Genomic DNA, 19,091 nt, shown 5'->3' with positions numbered 1-19,091 from the left:
TACTCCTAGTGAAGGTGCTGTGAAGATTGTTGAAATGACAAAGGATTTAGAATATTACATAAATTTTGTTGATAAAGTAGTGGCAGATTCTGAGAGGACTGACTTCAGTTTTAAAGAAGTTCTACTGTGGCAAAAGGCTATCTCAGATCATTGCATGCTACAGAGAAATCATTCATGAGAGGAAGAGTCAGTCAGCGCAGCAAACTTTATTGTTGTCTTATAAGAAATTGATTAGGCTGGCCAGAGCCACCGCAACCTTTAGCAACCACCGCCCTGATTAGTCAGCAGTCATCAACATCGAGGCAAGACCCTCCACCAGCGAAAGTTATAGGGCTCACTAAAGATTCAGATAATGTTTAGAAATTTTTAGCAGTAAAGTATTTTAAAATTAAGATATCTACTTTTTAAAAAAGACAATGATATTTAATAGACTACAGTATAATATAAATATAACTTTTATATGCACGGGTAAACCAAAAAACTCATGTGACTAGCTTTATTGCGATATTCTCTTTATTCTGGAACTCGACTCACAATATCTCTGAGGATGCTTGTAATTTATTGGTTAAACAGAGCAACGCTTTCTGTGTGGGAGGGGACCATATAAAGGTGTCAACACTGGAAGGCAGGGATCACTGCGGGCCATCTTGGATTCTGGCTTCCACAATCTGAAACCCATTAGATATGCTTAAATCCATGAGCTCACAGCAGAGAAAATTTAGAAACCTGTACCAGACATAAAAGACCCATATTTTAAAAAATAGGCAAGACTCTAGCAGCTAGGGATGCACATTTGATTGATAAAATTATAAAGAAATGCAAGGGAAGGGAAGTTATGAAAGTCAGGAGAGTGGAAGTGAATGACTATTCTAAAAGCCAAGATAATAGTTACTTTTGGAAGGGGTGGGAACAGTCTGATAGATATGGGGCACATGGAGAGGCTTCTTTGTGGCTAGAAAGTTTTATTTCTTGACCTGCTGTCAATAATTTACTGAGATGTTAATTTGTTTCATGTGGTTTTTCTTTATCTGTGTTTTATTTTACAATAAAAAGATAAAAACAACATCTCTGAAAATAATACATTCATGTGGTAAAATACTCAAACAGTGGAAGATTTTATGTAGTTAAAAAATCAGTATTTCCAACTCATCTGCTAGTCCTTGAATTTTCTTCCCTAGAGGTATCTGTTGTCACCTGCTTCTTGTGTATCTATCCAGAGATCTCATGCATATAAAATCACACACACGTATGTGTATAAATATGCATAACATTTGTTTTCATTTAAAAGTATAAGTGGTAGAATTAGAATACCATGCACATATTCTGATCTTTATTTCACTTTTTTTTTTTTTAAAGTTTGCTCCGGTTCTTATAGCCAGGATGCTATTATGTGTGTGTGTGTGTCTCTCTCTTTTTTTTTTTTTTGGCTGGGCTGGTCATGGTTTCTGTGAGGGCTTTTCTCTAGCTGCAGTGAGGAGGGGGCTACTCTCTAGTTGCGGTGCACGGGCTTCTCATTGTGGTGGCTTCTCATTGCAGAGCACAGGCTCCCAGGCACCTGGGCTTCAATAGCTGGAGCGTGTGGATTCAGCAGTCTCTAGACTGCGACGCTGGTCTCTAGAGCACGGGCTCAGTAGTTGAGCTTCCCAGGCGGCGCTAGTGGTAAAGGACCCATCTGCCAGTGCAGGAGACATGAGATTTGGGTTCAATCCCTGGGTCGGGAAGATCCCCTGGAGGAGGGCATGGCAATCCACTCCAGTATTCTTGCCTGGAGAATCCCATGTCCAGAGGAGCCTGATGGACTATAGGCCATGGGGTCACAGAGTCGGACATCACTGAAGCGACTTAGCAGGCACATCAGTATTGTATATGATACAAGACACTGTAGGTGTTACTAATACTAGACATCAAAAACAAAAAGATAATGTGAAAAAAATTCATATTTACTTACAGATAAAATGATTCATGCTTTGATACCAAAGAAGCAGCAATGTGATTGCTTTATGTTATCTTTGTGTAATCAAAAAGGTTGCCTCATGGTAGACTAGCCTACACACATGAGTTTGAGCAGGCTCCGGGAGATGGTGATGGACAGGGCAGCCTGGCGTGCTGCAGTCCATGGGGTCACAAAGAGTTGGACATGACTTAGCAACTGAACTGAAGGAACAAATCATTATAAAATTTTTGCAGCATGCAGGGTAACAGTCCTATTCATAATACAGTATTGGAAATACTGTTTTGTTTTTTAAAAAACCACTTACCTGTGATAATGGGCTGATACGCAGTTTCTCCAGTTACAAGAGAGAAGCGTACTGTATGGTAATGTTATTCTTTGAAAGTAACATTATAAAACAGTAAAGAAAACTAACATGTTATTAATTTATATTAAATATTATTACTTTATGCCTATGTAGGAATAGATTAGCATCTACATATGTTTTATGTATTCATCATATACCTTTTTCTTAATTTTTTTCAATATTTTTAGACCATGCAGTTCTTCTGCACATTTTTTGAAACTGTCAAAAATAATTTTTAAAAATTTCATTGTATTTGTCAAAAAATATTCATTTATATGTGAACAGCCTACCCACTCTGTCCACCCCAGACCAGGGGCTTCCTGGGTGGTTCAGTGGTAAAGAATCTGCCTGCAATGTAGGAGACTTGAGTTTGATCCCTGGGTCAGGAAGATCCCATGGAGAAGGAAATGGCAATCTCTCCAGTATTCTTGCCTAGGAAATCCCACAAAGAGAGGAGCCTGGCGGGCTACAGTCCATGGAGTCAAAAAAGACTCCGATTCAACTTTTCAACTAAATGAAAGTGAAAGTCGCTCATTCGTGTCTGACTCTTTGCAACCCCTTGGACTATACAGTCCATGGAACTTTCCAGGCGAGAATACTGGAGTAGGTAGCCTTTCCCTTCTCCAGGGGATCTTTCCAGCCCAGGGATCAAACCCAGGTCTCTCACATTGCAGGTGGATTCTTTACAGGCTGAGCCACAAGGGAAACCCCTTGCTGTTACAAGTAAATAGCAACAACAATAAGTGAACCCACACAGTTGAATGTCGTTCAAAGGGTCAGTTCCTATTTTTAGGCTACAATCCATGTATTTTAACCTGCAAATAGCAGTTTAAGTCAGAAGGTTACTTTTCTAAGAATATACTTCATTATCGCTTCTCAGCCTTTTGGCTAAGATCAAGTGTAGTATCTGTTCTTATCAGTTTAATATCTGATACGTCCTCTATCCGAGGACAATATATTAAATGAATTTTGGAACTAGGAGTTGGAATAGGAGCTTGCTCCGTCCACTCCACGCATTGACCTGGTATTGCAGTACTTCCAGGAACAGTGCACCCCCCTTCGGGGGGGGGGGGGGAGAATATACTTCATTAGATCAGCAGATACGTTTCTAATTTCTTAATGTGGAGGTATCTACCATTCATATAGATTTTGAAGGTACCTATTTTTCATGAAGTTTAAAATTTACCTGTTTTTTTCATCCAACTTCTCAAGCAAACCTGTTCACCCTTTTATTCAGACAAGATTACTGAGGGAGGGGTGGATACTGGAGTTAGCAAAGTGTTTCTTCAGCATTTCCCTCAATGAACTCAGATTTTATGGCCAAGTGCTAAAAACAACACACCTGGGATTAACCTTTGTGCTTTTAAGCTGATAGCTGCCTGTTTATGGTGATAACCAAGATTAAAGGAGGCAGATGTACAGGCTTCTACAGCCTTTAAACTCTAATCTTGAACCAGTAAATGTTTTCCTGGGCACCAAATTATATTGTTTTGTTTTTATTATTTATTTATTTTTTTTGGGGGGGGGTTTTGTCATACATTGATATGAATCAGCCATAGAGTTACACATATTCCCCATCCCGATCCCCCCTCCCACCTCCCTCTCCACCCGACTCCTCAGGGTCTTCCCAGTGCACCAGGCCCGAGCACTTGACTCATGCATCCCACCTGGGCTGGTGGTCTGTTTCACCACAGATAATATACACGCTGTTCTTTCGAAACATCCCACCCTCACCTTCTCCCACAGAGTTCAAAAGTCTGTTCTGTACTTCTGTGTCTCTTTCTGTTTTGCATATAAACTTAGTCAAGTGTTAGCTATTTTTTTCCCCTTAATATTTACTGGATTTTCATTCACTTAGGTAGTCTTTATTGAGCACCTACCATGCAGTTAACAGTGGGCTACCGTGGGGACATGAAGAAAGGAAGTACAAACCCAGAACTTACAGTCTTGCAGGGATTCACAATATATGCCCATATGAATTGTATTTGTTCACTAGGTTCAAGATGAACAAGATGTATTATATATACCTCATGTTTGTCTCAATGCATGTAAACATATATAAACATATGCAGTATACATGTAAATATACATGTTTACTAAGTGGGATGGCACAGATAATTAGAAAGTGGGCAAGATGCAGTATGGAGATAATTGGAAGGGACAATAAGGCTAAGCAGTTGGAAGGTGATGTGACTCTGATTGTCAGGCAAGACTGCTGCAGCAAGCTCTGGAGCTGAGTTTTTTCTTTTCCTTTTGAAATAATTACAGGCTCACGGAAGTAGAAACAAATAATACAGAGAGGTCCCATGTACCATTCCCCCAATTTTCCCCGATAGTAACATCTTAGGTAACTTGGGTACAGTACCCACACTGGCATACTGACATTGGAACAACCTGCAGCTCTTTTCCAGATTTCACCAGTTTTATATGTATATACTTCCATGGAGCTAAGTTTTGATAAACAAGTTCAATAGACCGAGAAGAGGAATGAGAAAAGACTAGAGATAAGCAAAACCTCACAGGGCATTTATTTTGAAAAACTGTCCTGTTTCTTGTTCTTCCAACTCTTAGGCATTCCCTAAGTAAATGAACCACACTGCTTCCTCACTGGGGGTTGACTTGTAACCGCCTCTTCACAAATTTTACCCAAGCACATACTCCTGTTCTCTCTCTCTCTTTTTAAATTGAAGTATAGTTGATTTTTGGAGAAGGAAACGGCAACCCACTCCAGTATTCTTGCTTAGAGACTCCCATGGACTGTAGCCTGTCAGACTCCTCTATCCATAGGGTCGAAAGATTTGGACACGACTTAGTGACTGAACCAGTCTTCCCTGGTGGCTCCGAGGTTAAAGCGTCTGCCTCCAATGCGGGAGACCTGGGTTCGATCCCTGGGTCGGGATGATCCCCTGCGAGGTGGGAGACCTGGGTTCGATCCCTGGGTCGGGAAGATCCCCTGGAGAAGGAAATGGCAACCCACTCCAATATCCATGCCTGGAGAATCCCATGGATGGAGGAGCCTGGTAGGCTACAGTCCACAGGGCCGTAAAGAGTCGGACATGACTGAGCGACTTCACTTTTGCTTTCTTTTAGCGACTAAACCCCCATAGTTGGTTTACAATGTGTGTTAATTACTGCCGAACAGCAAAGTGATTCAGTTATGTTGTTGTTGTTCAGTCGCTAAGTCATGATTCAATTATCCATACATACATATGTGTGTGTGTGTACATAAATATATATCTGTACTCTTTTAAAAATATTCTTTTCCATTACAGTCTATCATAGGATTGAATTTAGATGTCTGTGCTATGCAGTAGGACCTTATTGTTTATCCATTCTGTATGTAAAAACTTACATCTGCTACCCCCATCCTCCCACTCCATCCCTCCCCCTCCCCCACCCCCTCGGCAACCACCAGTCTGTTCTCTGTGTCCATAATTCTGTTTTTACTTCATAGATAAGTTCATCTGTGTTATATTTTAGATTCCACATATAAGTGATATCATATGGTATTTGTTTTTCTCTTTCTACTTACTTCACTTAGTATGATAACCTTTTAGTTACATTCATATTACTGCAAGTGGCATTATTTCATTATTTTTATGGCCAGGTAGTATTCCACTGTGTATATGTATATCTTGTTTACCCATTTATCTGTCACTCCTGTTCTCTTATTCCAGTGATCCAAACATAGGCAATCTCCCTCCTAGAAATAATTTGTTGTCTGTAGGCTAGTTTGTAAATAAGCAGTTTGGAACCTGGAACAGATTTTCTCATGGCAACAGAGGTACATGAGTTACAGGTTCCCTGGCCTATCTCTGGGCCTGTGTTACTCAAAATGTAACTAATATGTATACAGAACAATTCTGATCATTGCTGTACATGGTGGTAGTGGTGTGGTTTCTGAGAGTTAGGGAGCAGGATTCTGTTATGTCAGATGGGCTCCTATTCTTCATAGTTCTGTTGCTACAAACCCCCCACTGCATACAGTGAGTAATATTAAAGGAAAAGCCCCCTTTTTAATATGCTTTTAATTACACAAAAGAAAATCTTTCCTAATTTAAGTATAGAGAAGGAAATGGCAACCCACTCCAGTACTTTTGCCTGGAAAATCCCATGGACAGAGGAGCCTGGTAGGCTACAGTCTATGGAATCGCAAAGAGTCGGACACGACTGAGCGACTTCACTTTCACTTTTCACTTTCATGCACTGGAGAGGGAAATGGCAACCCACTCCAATGTTCTTGCCTGGAGAATCCCAGGGACAGAGGAGCCTGGTGGGCTGCCATCTACGGGGTTACACAGAGTTGGACACGACTGAAGTGACTTAGCAGCAGCAGCAGCAATTTAAGTATTCACCAGCTAAACTATCAGTTCTAAAAAGATGACAGAGGAAGTGCAGATAATGGAGCTATTAAGAGAACTAAGCAGAGGAATATTGAAGAGGCCTTCTTAACGAAAATATGCCAGAATAATATATTTGTTGTCTCTGACAGGCAGAATCACCAGTAATTCATTCTTCATATTCTCTCTCTTTCTCCCTCATCCCCACTTTCTCTGTCTTTCTTGTATCTTTCTGAATTCTCCAAATTCTCTACAACTGGGATGCATTGCTTTTATAGCCAGAAAAATGAGAGTACTCTGGAATGAAAGAGGTGCATGCAGGTTTTTTGAAGCAGTTCCCAATATGCTTAGCAGGAGAGGAGGTAAAATATAGAGCATTCTACCACCATGTGGAGGTAGAATACACTCCACGTGGTGGAGGTGAGATGGTTTCCAGGTACGGTAACATGTACCTTCTGAGTAGGCACAGGCACATACACAATTCAGAACTTTACAGAGGAGAAGTTTACTCTGAAAAAGGACAGATGCTACCTCTTCCTTGGTTCCTGCAATGAAATATGAAGCCACCATTGACACCATTGGGCAACATCCTGCCAGAGTCAAGAAAGGAGTCTGATTACTACTGAGCCATAAGTGCTTTAAGTCCTGGGTTTACATCACCATTCTGGAAGAAGTTATACTGAAAATTTTCCACTTCCCTTAAGGCACGTTGAACTAAATCTGCTATCAGTAAGTGCTCATCCTCAAGAGAGGAGAAAGAAGATCGAGTAAAGTGTCTAGATATCTCTTAGTAATATCTTCCTGAAATACTTTTGTTTTCCTGATACTAATGATGTTCCTATGATCATGTTCACAGATCCTTTTCCATTTCTGCACAGAGCATCAAAGAGCAGCATTTGGGCTTCCTGAATCCTCTCTATGCTGTCCCAAATGGGACTTGAAATCTATAAATACTTATGCCATGCCCTTTAAATATGGTCCACTAGTCCACATGAAAGTATCTGTCTTCTAATCTCTCCTTATCTCAATGATGATTGCATTACTTGCAGTAATCACCTGCTGTTACAATTTTGATTTCCATTATGCTATTATTTTATAGATTATTTTATGGGAACATAATATACATGTTCAATATATTTGGCTTCTCCCTATAGATACAATCATGCTGACCTAAGCATACTAATGCCATAAAAAGCTAAAATGCTTTAACTTGCTTATTCTTCATGTTTTTTAAAAAGAAATGAGAATTTCTCAGTCCAATAAAATAGAGATACTTAGCAATTTGAATCTGTTTCTTGATAACTTTAAGAGAGGCTAATCTGGAGCAAATATGACACTTTAGTAAGGATAATAAAGTTCCTACCTCAGTTTAATTTGGTTGTATAAACATTTCTTGCATGATGGACCATGTAAATGCTAGGTGATGCAAAAATGAGAAAGAAGCAGTTCCTATCTTTACAGGATGTACAATCTAGTCAAAACAAAACAAAAATTGATGAAGGCTTTTAAATGAATATCCCATTTGTCATTGTACCAAGGAGGTCTGTAATAGTCAGAGACACTAGAGTGATTGTGAGGAACCTCCTGGCTGAATAGAAGTAGAGTATAGGAAGGACTGTGGGTGGCACAAGCAGTAGGATGACTACATAAACGTGGGCACTTTTATGAATAAAAGAGGTGCTACTAACATTTATGCCTATTCAAGAAGTGTAATATTAGATTATTTTAGGCCAACAGGAAGTTATGATGCCCCTTGTTAAAAAAAAAAAAGTGATTTAGGAGAACTTCCATGAATCTAAATGGTAGGGAAGTGTATTTGTTTGCTAGCACTGCCATAAATGGATGATTCAAACAATGGAAATTTTATTGTCTTGCAGATCTGGAAGTTAAACATCCAGAATCAAGGTGTTAGCAGGGTCAATTCCTCCTGAAGACTGTGAGGGAAAGATCTGTTCCAGGCCTCTCTCTGTAGTGTAAAAAGATTGTCTTTTTTCTATATCTTGACATCATCTCCCCTCTATGCATGTCTCTTGTGTCCAAATTTCCCAATTTTATAAGGACACTAGCCATATTATCTTAGAGTCCATCCTAATGACCTCATTTATCCTGATTACCTCTATAAAGATCCTAACTCCAAATTAGGTCACATTCTGCAATACTGGGTAGTAGTACACCAGTATATCTTTGTTGGAGAGGGGCATGATTCAACTAGCAACAGAAAGAATGGTAGAAACTTGACGAGAGCACCACAGTCAAAGAGATGTTACGTCTGGATGGCTAGTGGGTACCATCTTATATACATCATGATCAGGAGGCAATTCTACATAGGCTTTAATAAGGTAAGATAGGTAGGGAGAATAAACAGAATGGAGGATGACTAGAAAAATAGAAAGTCTGGGGGGATTATTAGTGTTCCACAATTCCTCTTTCCATTGGGCAATAAAGACTGGCCACTGATGGCAGAAGGATGTTCAAGTGGCAGTTGACTAGAGCAGGTGGAACTATGGGATGCCACGTTTGGGAGGTGCCACAAATAGGCTGGTCAATTTTTATCACATTGGTTGATAATTCTCTACTTTGAGATCTGACTCTTCACTTATGAAATTAAAGCTATTTTTTCCTTTACCCATCTCTACATGGATTTTATGATTACTAAAATAATAAATATGATGAATTCTGAACTCTGTGGAGAAATAATCCTGAGTTAGTTCAACATGTTTTAGGGACAGGAAGTACTAAGCTTGAAAAAAAAGGAAGTACCAGTTGAGTCAATATAATACACAAATCTTTAAACATTAAAAAAAATATAGCCTTGGTACATAACTTGTGGGCTCAAGGGGCCTGGGAAGTGAGTGAAATGCATGTTTTATTAAGTCAGGAAGAATAAACAATCAGTAAAAGTATAATAGGGCTCCTTGGTGGCTCAGTGGTAAAGAATCTTCCTGCAATGCATAAGACTGCCTCCAATCAGGATACTCGGGTTTGATCTCTGAGTTGGGACGATTCCCCTGGAGAATAAAAGGGCAACCCACTCCAGTATTCTTGCCTGGGATTCCCATGGACAAAGGAGCCTGGCGGGCTCCAGTCCATGGGGTCACAAGAGTTGGACATAACTTAGCGACTAAACTGCCACCACAAAAATATAGGAATTTCTTGTACACTAATCCTGTAAATCATTCCAAGATATTTAAGATGTTCATTTTAAATTAATAATTTTTTTTTTTTTAAATAAGGCCTCATTACAGAATACTTGTGCTGTGTGCTTAGTCGCTCAGTCGTGTCCCACCCTTTGAGGCCCCATGGACTGCAGTCCGCCAGGCTCCTCTCTCTGTCCATGGGAATTCTTCAGGCAAGAATACTGGAGTGGGTTGCCATGCCCTCCTCCAGGGGATTTTCCCAACCCAGGGACTGAACCCAGGTCTCCTGCTTTGCAGGTGGATTCTTTACCAGCTGAGGTAACAGAATACTTGGAAAAATGAAAAGTCATTTCTTTCTAATTTTTTCTACGTGGTTTCTGACGTGGTGGTTTAGTTGCGAAGTCAGTTTTTGACACAGTTGTACTCATACAGTACACACGGATGTTCTAGCTCCCTTTTTGGTTTTGCATACTTTTCATTGTTAGCATTTTTTAAACAGTTACATAATTGCCCATCTAATAGTTCACTTAATTACTTGTCAAATAATAGACTTCATAACTTTCTAATGTATTATGTTATTTAATTTTGATATAAATATCTAATTATGTGAATGTGCATCATATTAGGGCTTTGAGGGGCAAGAGATGTGATATTTCTGGGTCAAAGGATTAGGAAAGCTTTTATGACAGCATTTTGTTCTTAGGTTAGTAAAATAATTTCTATTTTACCAGAGTCTAAGATGACTAAATTGTGTGGTTGGACTGTAGCAATTCTGAATTTAATATCTGAACATAATGACCCATCTTAAAGAAATTTGAATTATTAGACCCTCAAGGATATTACAGAAATGCTTGGGCATCTTTTCTTATTAAAATTTTTTTGTTTGTGTGAGCATCTTTATCATCAAGTAAATCACATGCAGTTTGTTTAGAGAAAGGTGTAATAGAAATATTTAATCAGTACTGGAAGTGTGCAGATTGTAATCACAAATGAAGTTAAGATTATTGTGGATAGAAACTCATAGGATGGAAACACCATGGGCCTTGCAGTTCCAGTCAAACTGGAACTGCAGCTCTGCCACTTATTCAGTCTATGACTCTGGACAAGTTTGAAGTTTTCAGAATCTCAGTTATTGTATAAAATGGTAGTTAATAATGTATTAAATAAAAATAAGGCATATATCTAAGAGCCTAGCCCACAGTAAGTGCCAGCTTATTACTAATTAGGAGTAATTTCTTCCCTTCTTTTTTCATGGCATACACTGAAAATCTAAAGAATATTTCAGGAGGAAATATATAATTTAAAATACTTAAAAGACTTTCATTTTAGTTGAAGGAACTCTATAAAAGAGTTTTGCAGCTTTCTGTGAGGCTTTACCGTACTCTTTTAAACATAAAAAAACTGGACTTCCCTGGAGGACTCTGTGCTTCTGTTGCAAGGAGCATGAGTTTGATACCTGGTTGGGGGAATTTGATACCTGGTTGGGGGAATTTCCGCTTGTGGCCAAAAAATAAATAAATAAAAGATAAAATAAAGAGTTAAGAAGAAAAAAAAGGCAATACTAGATAATTGAGTTAGGTATGGAAGATTTAATTAGTTGGTTCCTTCTGGTTATTTATTTTTTCAGTCTCTTAGTTTCTCACCTGAAATGGAAAAACACAATTCCTTAAACTACTAGTGGTTCACCTTTTAGGGAGAACATAATAGGCTGAATACTGTTTCCTTTCAAGCAATTTAATCAAGAGAAGAGGGCTAAGGTTTAAAAATCTCCTGGTGGTGGTTTAGTTGCTAGGTCGTATCAGACTCTTGTGACCCCATGGACTGGAGTCCACCAGGCTCCTCTGTTCATGGGATTTCCCAGGCAAGAATATTGAAATGGGTTGCCATTTCCTCCTCCAGGGGTACTTCCTGACCCTGGGATCGAACTCCTGTTTCCTATGTCTCCTGCATTGTAGTCAGATTCTTTATACACTGAGCAATCAGGGAAGCCCCATAAAAAAATTTCTTACTAGCAGACATTTCTTGTTGAATAAATATATTCTTAATTCTGATATATATAAGTAATAAAAACCAAGTTCTGATTCAAACAGTCATCCAACTAAATTTTTAATGAATGCTTGTTACATTCAAGGTGTGTGTAGAGAAAACAATGGACCTTTACAGTCACATACCTCTGTTTTCAAATTTTTGTTGGCTTCACACCTAACTAGCTGTGAGACTGGTGACATTCATGATGAAGATTTCTGACCCTCAGTGAAGCCTCACCAGAGATTTTGTGCAGAACAAAATTAGGAAAACGATGTGGAAAGAAACTGAGTTATCTACTGTGGCACAACACACAACCCCCAGGTTTAGTGGCTTAAAATACCATCAGTTCATTATTTCTCACGATGCTGACGGTTGGCTGGTTTCTCCACGTGATTTTTCTTCCAGGATGGTGGTCTCAGGGCAGTATTATGACAGGGTGAAACCTGAAGCTGCAGGGCCACTGGAGGCCTAGGTCAGGAACTTAAACCACTGTGGCCACATTTTATTGGCCACAAGTCTAGCTCAGACTCATGGGGTGGAGAAGAGATTAGGCCGCTGCATGGGAGGGCTATTGCAAAATTACCTTGCAAAAAAGTATGCTGCTGGGCTGAGAGGAATATATGGTTAGTAAATCAGCTATAGAATCAGTTGTGTTTGTCTTTAAGAAGCTGCAAATGATGCTGCCTCTCAGGGTGCCTGGCATTTTGTTACAGTCAGTCTTCATCTTCCTCTTTTCTTCCCTTTAAGAATCATTCAATGTTGCATGAGAAGACAGTTCCAAAGGAGTTTGGGCTTGGTGTCAATGTTTGCAGTACACACTTTTAAACAGCACCCACAGCTATAAGAAGCCACCAGAGTAGGCTTGTATAACAATCTTGTGTGATAAGACACCCAGTTAAATTTGAATTTCAGATAAGCAGCAAATAGTATTTCAGAAGAAGCATGTCTTTTCTTGTTAACAGTTTGGCATATATTCTTATAGGACTTTCCTGTGAATATTCCAACTTACACATATACATTAAAAAAAAAAACAGAAACATACTTACCTTTACTAGTTGCTATTTTCTCTTTCCATATCTGTTCATGTAGATCTAACTCATTCTTTTAAAAGCTGCATGGTGTTTTACGGTATGGACACATCACAGTTTATTTTAGCACCCACTGATGGCTATTTGGATTATTGGCAATCTCTCTTCATTACAAAGGGTGCTACTGTGTATATCCTTATACACATATCTTAGTGCGTTTCTGAAATACAAAGTTCTAAGACTGAATTGTGATGGAAAAGGTTATGCCTTGAATCCACATCTCTCTAGTGAAGTGATAGTTGCTCAGTCGTGTCTGACTCTTTGCGACCCCGTGGACTATACAGTCCATGGAATTCTCCAGGCCAGAATACTGGAGTGGATAGCCTTTCCCTTCTCCAGGGGATCTTCTCAACTGAGGGATCAAACCAGGTCTCCCACATTGGAGGCGAATTCTTTACCAACTGAGCCACCAGGGAAGCCCCCAGATCTCTAACATGCCTTCAAAAAGGGTATCATTTTAAACTCTTACCAAAAGTATCTGAGGGTTCCTGTTTCTCCCCTGGCCAATCATGAATATTTTTTTAATTAATTAATTAATTTTACTTTACAATATTGTATTGGTTTTGCCATACATTGACTTGACTCCTCCATCTGTGTACATGGGTTCCCCATCCTGAACCCCCCTCCCACCTGCCTCCCCATCCCATCCCTCTGGGTCATCGCAGTGCACCAGTCCCGAGCACCCTGTCTCATGCATCGAACCTGGACTGGCGATTCGTTTCACATATGATAATGTACGTTTCAATGCCATTCTCCCAAATCATCCCCCCCCTCGTCCTCTCCCACAGAGTTCAAAAGACTGTTCAACACATCTGTGTCTCTTTTGCTGTCTCGCATACAGGGTTATCGTTACCATCTTTCTAAATTCCATATATATGCGTTAGTATACTGTATTGGTGTTTTTCTTTCTGACTTACTTCACTCTGTATAATGGGCTCCAGTTTCATCCACCTCATTAGAACTGATTCAAATGCATTCTTTTTAGTGGCTGAGTAATATTCCTTTGTGTATATGTACCACAGCTCTCTTATCCATTCATCTGCTGATGGGCATCTAGGTTGCTTTCGTGTCCTGGCTATTATAAGCAGTGCCCAACCATGAATATTTTAATCTTTGTTTATGTGACAGGATAAGTGATTCATTTTCATAGCAGAAAAACAAATTGGGAGCATACTCCCACAGAAGCACTGAATAAGAAAAACATTTATTCAGTAGGCATAAGAAAATATATTGCTACCTTTCAAAAGGAAATTTGATTTGTAGCTGTTTAGGAGAATAAATGGATGGAATTCAAACTTAGCACCTTTGGTTTGAATGGGAAGGTTTGAAAACAGAAACAGTCACATAAGAATGAATTGGAGGTCTGGATTTTATCCTTCCTCACTGGAAGCATGTGCTAATACTGTGCTTCGGTCGTGTCTGACTTTTTCTGACCCTATGGACTGTAGCCCGCCAAGTCCTCTGCCCATGGGATTCTCCTGGCAAGAATACTGGAGTGGGTTGCCATGCCCTCCTCCCGGGGATCTTCCTGACTCAGGGATTAAACCTGTGTCTCTAAAGTCTTCCCTTGTAGCTCAATCAGTAAAAGAGTCTGCCTGCAATGCAGGAGACCTGAGTTTCATTCCTGGGTCAGGAAGATCCCCTGGAGAAGAAAATGGCAACCCACTCCAGTATTCTTGCCTGGAGAATCCCATGGACAGAGGAGCCTGGCAGGGTACAGTCTATGGGGTTGCAAGAGTCAGACACAGATGAACTACTAAGCATACTGTAAAGTCTCCGGCATTTGGCAGCTGGGCTCTTTACCACTGGCACTACCTGGGAAGCCCCCACCTTTCTTTAAATTAATAACCCATACCTTCAAACTTCTCCCACTGTGAAATGCCCTCTAGATTTATCATCATTTCCATTACCCACTTCAGAATGCTACTGCATTTATTTTGTTTCTTTTATGCTTCTGAAAGGAAAGTAGTGGTGGCTCCCCAAAGTGAAAATCATGAACAGGAGATACACTATGATTCTTTGGGTAAGAGTTTCTCATGGTGCTCTTTCTTCTTGGTGCAAAGAGAGTTATTTATCCAAATAAAGGAAAATGAACCAAATCCAAGCTTGTAAAATTTTCTTTAGGAGAAGAATGCATATTTTAGAACCTACTTCTTAGTAGTCCCCAATAACTGGGACTCATTAAGATTTTCACGTAGGGAAATTCACATAGGGAATTCCCTGGTGGTCCAGTGGTTAGAATTCTGTGCTTTCATTGTGAGGAGCACCACTTCAATCCCTGGTCAGAGAACTAAGACCTCACAAGCTGCGCAACATGGCCAAAACCAAACAAAAACATTTTTACATATATAAAAAAGTGTTGTCATACTCATTTTTCTCTGTTGAAAAATCGGCTGTTTCCCTTCATTTTGAAATCACTAGCCTGACTTTAAAAGTTGGTGCCTTAAAGCCATGTGAGATCAGGGATAAAACATTTACAATGTTCAGGGTAAAAACAGAGATCTGATAAAGAAGAAAACAAAGGAGAAAAGAAAGGGAAGAGGAAGAAAAGGATTAGGAAAGGACAACAAATGAGAAAATAAAGCTGTGTGTGTTGATGAGTGTCACCAGTGGTGACCCAGGTACTGTTTCACTTTTAATTGTTCCTCCTCCCCACAAACCCAAGCTCCTTGAGGACTGGACAATGTCTTATTCATCTTTGTTTTCCCAGCACCCAGCAGGATGTCTGACCAGCAGTCTGTGTTCAGGAAATATTTGTTGGCCTGAATTAAACCACCCTAAACTACTAGTGAACATCCTAAAGTTTAAATTTCATTGCTTTCCACTAGGCAAAGGTGTACTTGTGGCCAGGAGATTTTTTTTTTTAGACAAGTTTGAAGTTGAGTGAGCTGCTTGTGAAAGATACAGATTCCTGGGCCCCACCCCAGAAATTGCTATATAGATGGTTTAGGTGGCCTGGGTGGGGCCTGGGAATCTGCACTTTTAACAAATGCCTCAGTTGTTTCTGTTACAGCTTGAAGACCAAAGGCATCTTGTACTAGCACATCAGATGTTTTAAGCCCTAAAATTGTCCTGATATTTTAGACTCTGCCTTGAGGCTTGATCTGAAAAGAATATGTGACTATCCTGATATGTAAATTTACCAAAGAGCTTAAATTATATGTTAATTACAGTGCACCAAAACTCTTAAGACTCTTGAGTTCCAAATGTTTAGTTTTCTTGTGGGTCTGCAGATATTTGAGAGCTCCCAGTCTCTAGTGCTGAGACAGACCTAACAGAGGAGAAATATCAACCAAGAGGTGCTTACATGCCTTAGGGGGGCTCCTGAATCCGTTAACTGCTCACATTAAAATTTTGAGGGAACTGGGTCAAGGAGAAAGAGAGTAAATGTGCTAATAGAAAACAAACAACAACAAAATGTTAATACGCAAATGAGATGTTCAAGTTTTCTAACAAAGAAAAATTAAAACCACATTGAGAAATGAGAGAAGGGACTTCCATCTGCAGTCTGGCAGTTAAGACTTTGCTCTTCCATGGCAGGGAGTGCAGGTTCATCCCTGGGTGGGGGAATTAAGATCGCATATAAACATGGCAACCCACTCCAGTATTCCTGCCTGGAGAATCCCATGGACAGACGAGCCTGGCCGGCTACAGTCCATAGGGTCACATGACTGAAGCGACCTAGCAAGCGTGTATGCATGCTGCCTGGTGGGGCCAACAAGAAGGAAAAAACGAAGAAAAAAATGAGTGGAAAAAAAAAGTGCAAATGTGAGCACACTGGGCAGAAATTCAGAATGGACTAATTTGAAGTCAGTTAAGGATGAATAGCTACCATTGTTAACTACACTTGTAATGAGTGAGCCTCATCCCTGCCAGCATACTGGGATTCACCCACAGTAACTGACAGCAGCCTTAAAAAGCCTGCCTAACCAGGGGAACCCACCGAAAATACAGAAATCACAAAGCTTTTGATTGTATCTTCTGGATTTCAGAATAGCCTCTGAGGAAAGGGGTTTATTCACCATCGTTCCCACTGTGTAGATAAACAAACCAACCCAGGCCCAGAGGGGTCACCTAACACCCAGCAACTCCCAGATAGTAAAAGACTGCTTGTTAGGTTACCCCCCGCCCCCGCGTCCTCCCAACACCTGGCTGAACAAGACCAACACAATTAAATATACAATTAGATATATCTGTGGTGATGATGAAAATCTCATCTGACCCTCCCTGGACTCCTTGGTCCAGGTAAGGTGGGAATCACCTTTCTACATTGGAGGTAACTGAGGCCAAAAGGTATTGTGACCAATCTATAGGACTGTAAAAGGCAGCGTGTGGAGGTGGAGCTCAGCTCTGACTCCACAAGTCAGAAGCTCAGATAAGGCTTTGGTAGCGGGGCCGGCAAGTCCAGGATGAACGCTCCTTCCGCGGCGCAGCGCTTACAGGTAAGCCGGGCTGCCGGTCGGCGGGCTGTCTTCGGCGACTTTACCAGACTTGAGCCCAGGGCCCTGGGTGCTTTGTAGGTGGGGCCGGCCATGCTTATTTAAGTAGAATCTAGAATAGATGGGACTTACGAAATATCTGCTCTCCACCCGGAGCCGATTATCATATTTGAGGGTTCGCTACCGTAGGACACTTGAGTGCACGCCCCACAGCCCGGGTTCCGGGAGCTGGAATGGGGCCAGCGCGGAGGTGGTATCAGAGCGGAAACCTAACGGGGCTGGGGGTCCGCTTAGGGCGGTGGGGAGCCCGTCCCGGGAGAGGAGGCAGTTCTCTGGTTCCACTCCGGGCGGGCGGCGGAGGAGACCGGACGTGGCGTGAGCCGGCCCCGGGAGGAGAGAAGGCTCGGTTCGGAGCGGAGAGGCACGTCTGGGGGGCGCAGACCTGGAGAAGCCGGGCGTCGCGGCTCCGGGAGGCGGCGGGAGAAGTGCCCAGGCCCCTGCCTGCACCCTTACGGGTCCCCGAGTCCCGGAGCGATGAGAGTGCAGGTCAAGGTAAACACCGCCGCCCAGACACCCTCCCGGGGTCCCCTCCCGGGGCTCCGCTCCATCCTCTACCTCCCACCGCCGGAGCTTGCAGCGAGAGCAGCGCGCTGGCTCCTCCCGACTCCCATCCGAAGTGCGATGGGAAGTTTTTTTTTTTTTTTTTTGGTTGGGGGTGGGGAAAGGGAGGGCGCCCCCGTCTGCTGGGGAGCCTTGAAGGAGCTTGGGGAATTGGGGGCAGGAGTGGACACCCTGGTCATGCCTTGGTCTCTTGTAAGGCGGCCAGACCTCGAACTGGCTATCACCTACCTGTTTTGTCTGGGCTGGCACACGTGTGAAGTAGTATGGTTTATTGTGCACGTTTTATTCTTGCATTTCGGCATAGTTTGGTTTTTAGTAGCGCATCCTCGATACTGAACAAGTTACTGAACCTCTGTACTTCGGCTTCCCCATTTCGAAAATGCGATGAAGATTGTAATTTGAACATTAAATGAGATGCTATATAATGAAATCACATTTCGAATAGCATTGATTGGATTACAGAAGTTTGATTGTTATTATTTCACCCAGACAATAATCTTGTAAGATCTAAACATCACCACCCACCCACTCCCTCCACACCGGTTTATAGGTGAGGAAAATGAAGTTGAGGGAGGAGAATAGTTAGGATTGGAGCCCAGGGTAGTGGTTTAAAACACTAAGAGTATGGATACCTTGCACAGGATTTTGAGCATTCGTTCCTTAGGGAGAAGGTGGTTCATTTTTAACTACCAAAGTGGGGACTGGTTCTTGAATTTCTTTTTTCCCTGTATAAAAATTTTGGTGTTTTGTTTTTCGTTTGCTTTGGATTCTTCCATGACTGATAAAGCGTTGGATATTCTGGCTTGACTGACACCTGGGTTGGCTGTAAGAATCTGTTTCTTAGGTATTCCACCCCACCTTCCCCACCCCCCTGCGACCCCCTCCTCTCGTTAGGTATGGTTTTCTGATGTGGGTCTCAGTTGTGATTTTTCTCTTTTTTACTCCTTGGTTTGATTGAAGTTGTATATACACATAGTTCAAAAACAAATAATTACATAAGGTTCATTACTAAAAACAGCAGAACTTGTGTCATTTTCTTCTTTTCAGAAAGAGCAATCATGGTCATCTCTTTTAGCTAGTTGGTACTTATTCATGTCTAAATAATGCTTGTATTACTCCTTGATTTTTCAGGTTTAGTCTT

At 41.1% G+C, this 19,091-nt stretch overlaps 1 protein-coding gene and 1 non-coding gene across 6 annotated transcripts in view; both read left to right on the top strand.

The window, feature by feature from the left end:
• The window catches only part of TRPM6 (transient receptor potential cation channel subfamily M member 6), a 146,985-nt gene that overhangs the window by 16,788 nt on the left and 111,106 nt on the right, over positions 1-19,091 (top strand). For 4 of the 5 annotated variants that reach the window (XR_010659516.1, XM_065908139.1, XM_065908138.1 and 1 more), the window contains one exon: positions 17,136-17,332. The exons of the other annotated variant lie outside the window; for it this stretch is intronic. Coding sequence is in view for 3 of the 4 variants with exons in the window: in XM_065908139.1 (XP_065764211.1) it covers positions 17,300-17,332 (33 nt within the window). In the remaining variant the exon portion in view is untranslated. The remainder of the gene's footprint in view (positions 1-17,135; positions 17,333-19,091) is intronic. 5 annotated transcript variants of the gene reach the window in all.
• On the top strand, positions 3,166-3,355 carry LOC136148808 (U2 spliceosomal RNA). The gene has a single exon (XR_010659579.1). It is a non-coding gene; the product is annotated as a U2 spliceosomal RNA (small nuclear RNA).

The sequence above is a fragment of the Muntiacus reevesi genome, chromosome 17 (assembly GCF_963930625.1).
Source record: "Muntiacus reevesi chromosome 17, mMunRee1.1, whole genome shotgun sequence".
NCBI lineage: Eukaryota > Metazoa > Chordata > Mammalia > Artiodactyla > Cervidae > Muntiacus > Muntiacus reevesi.
This window is presented reverse-complemented; position numbering and strand designations above follow the sequence as displayed.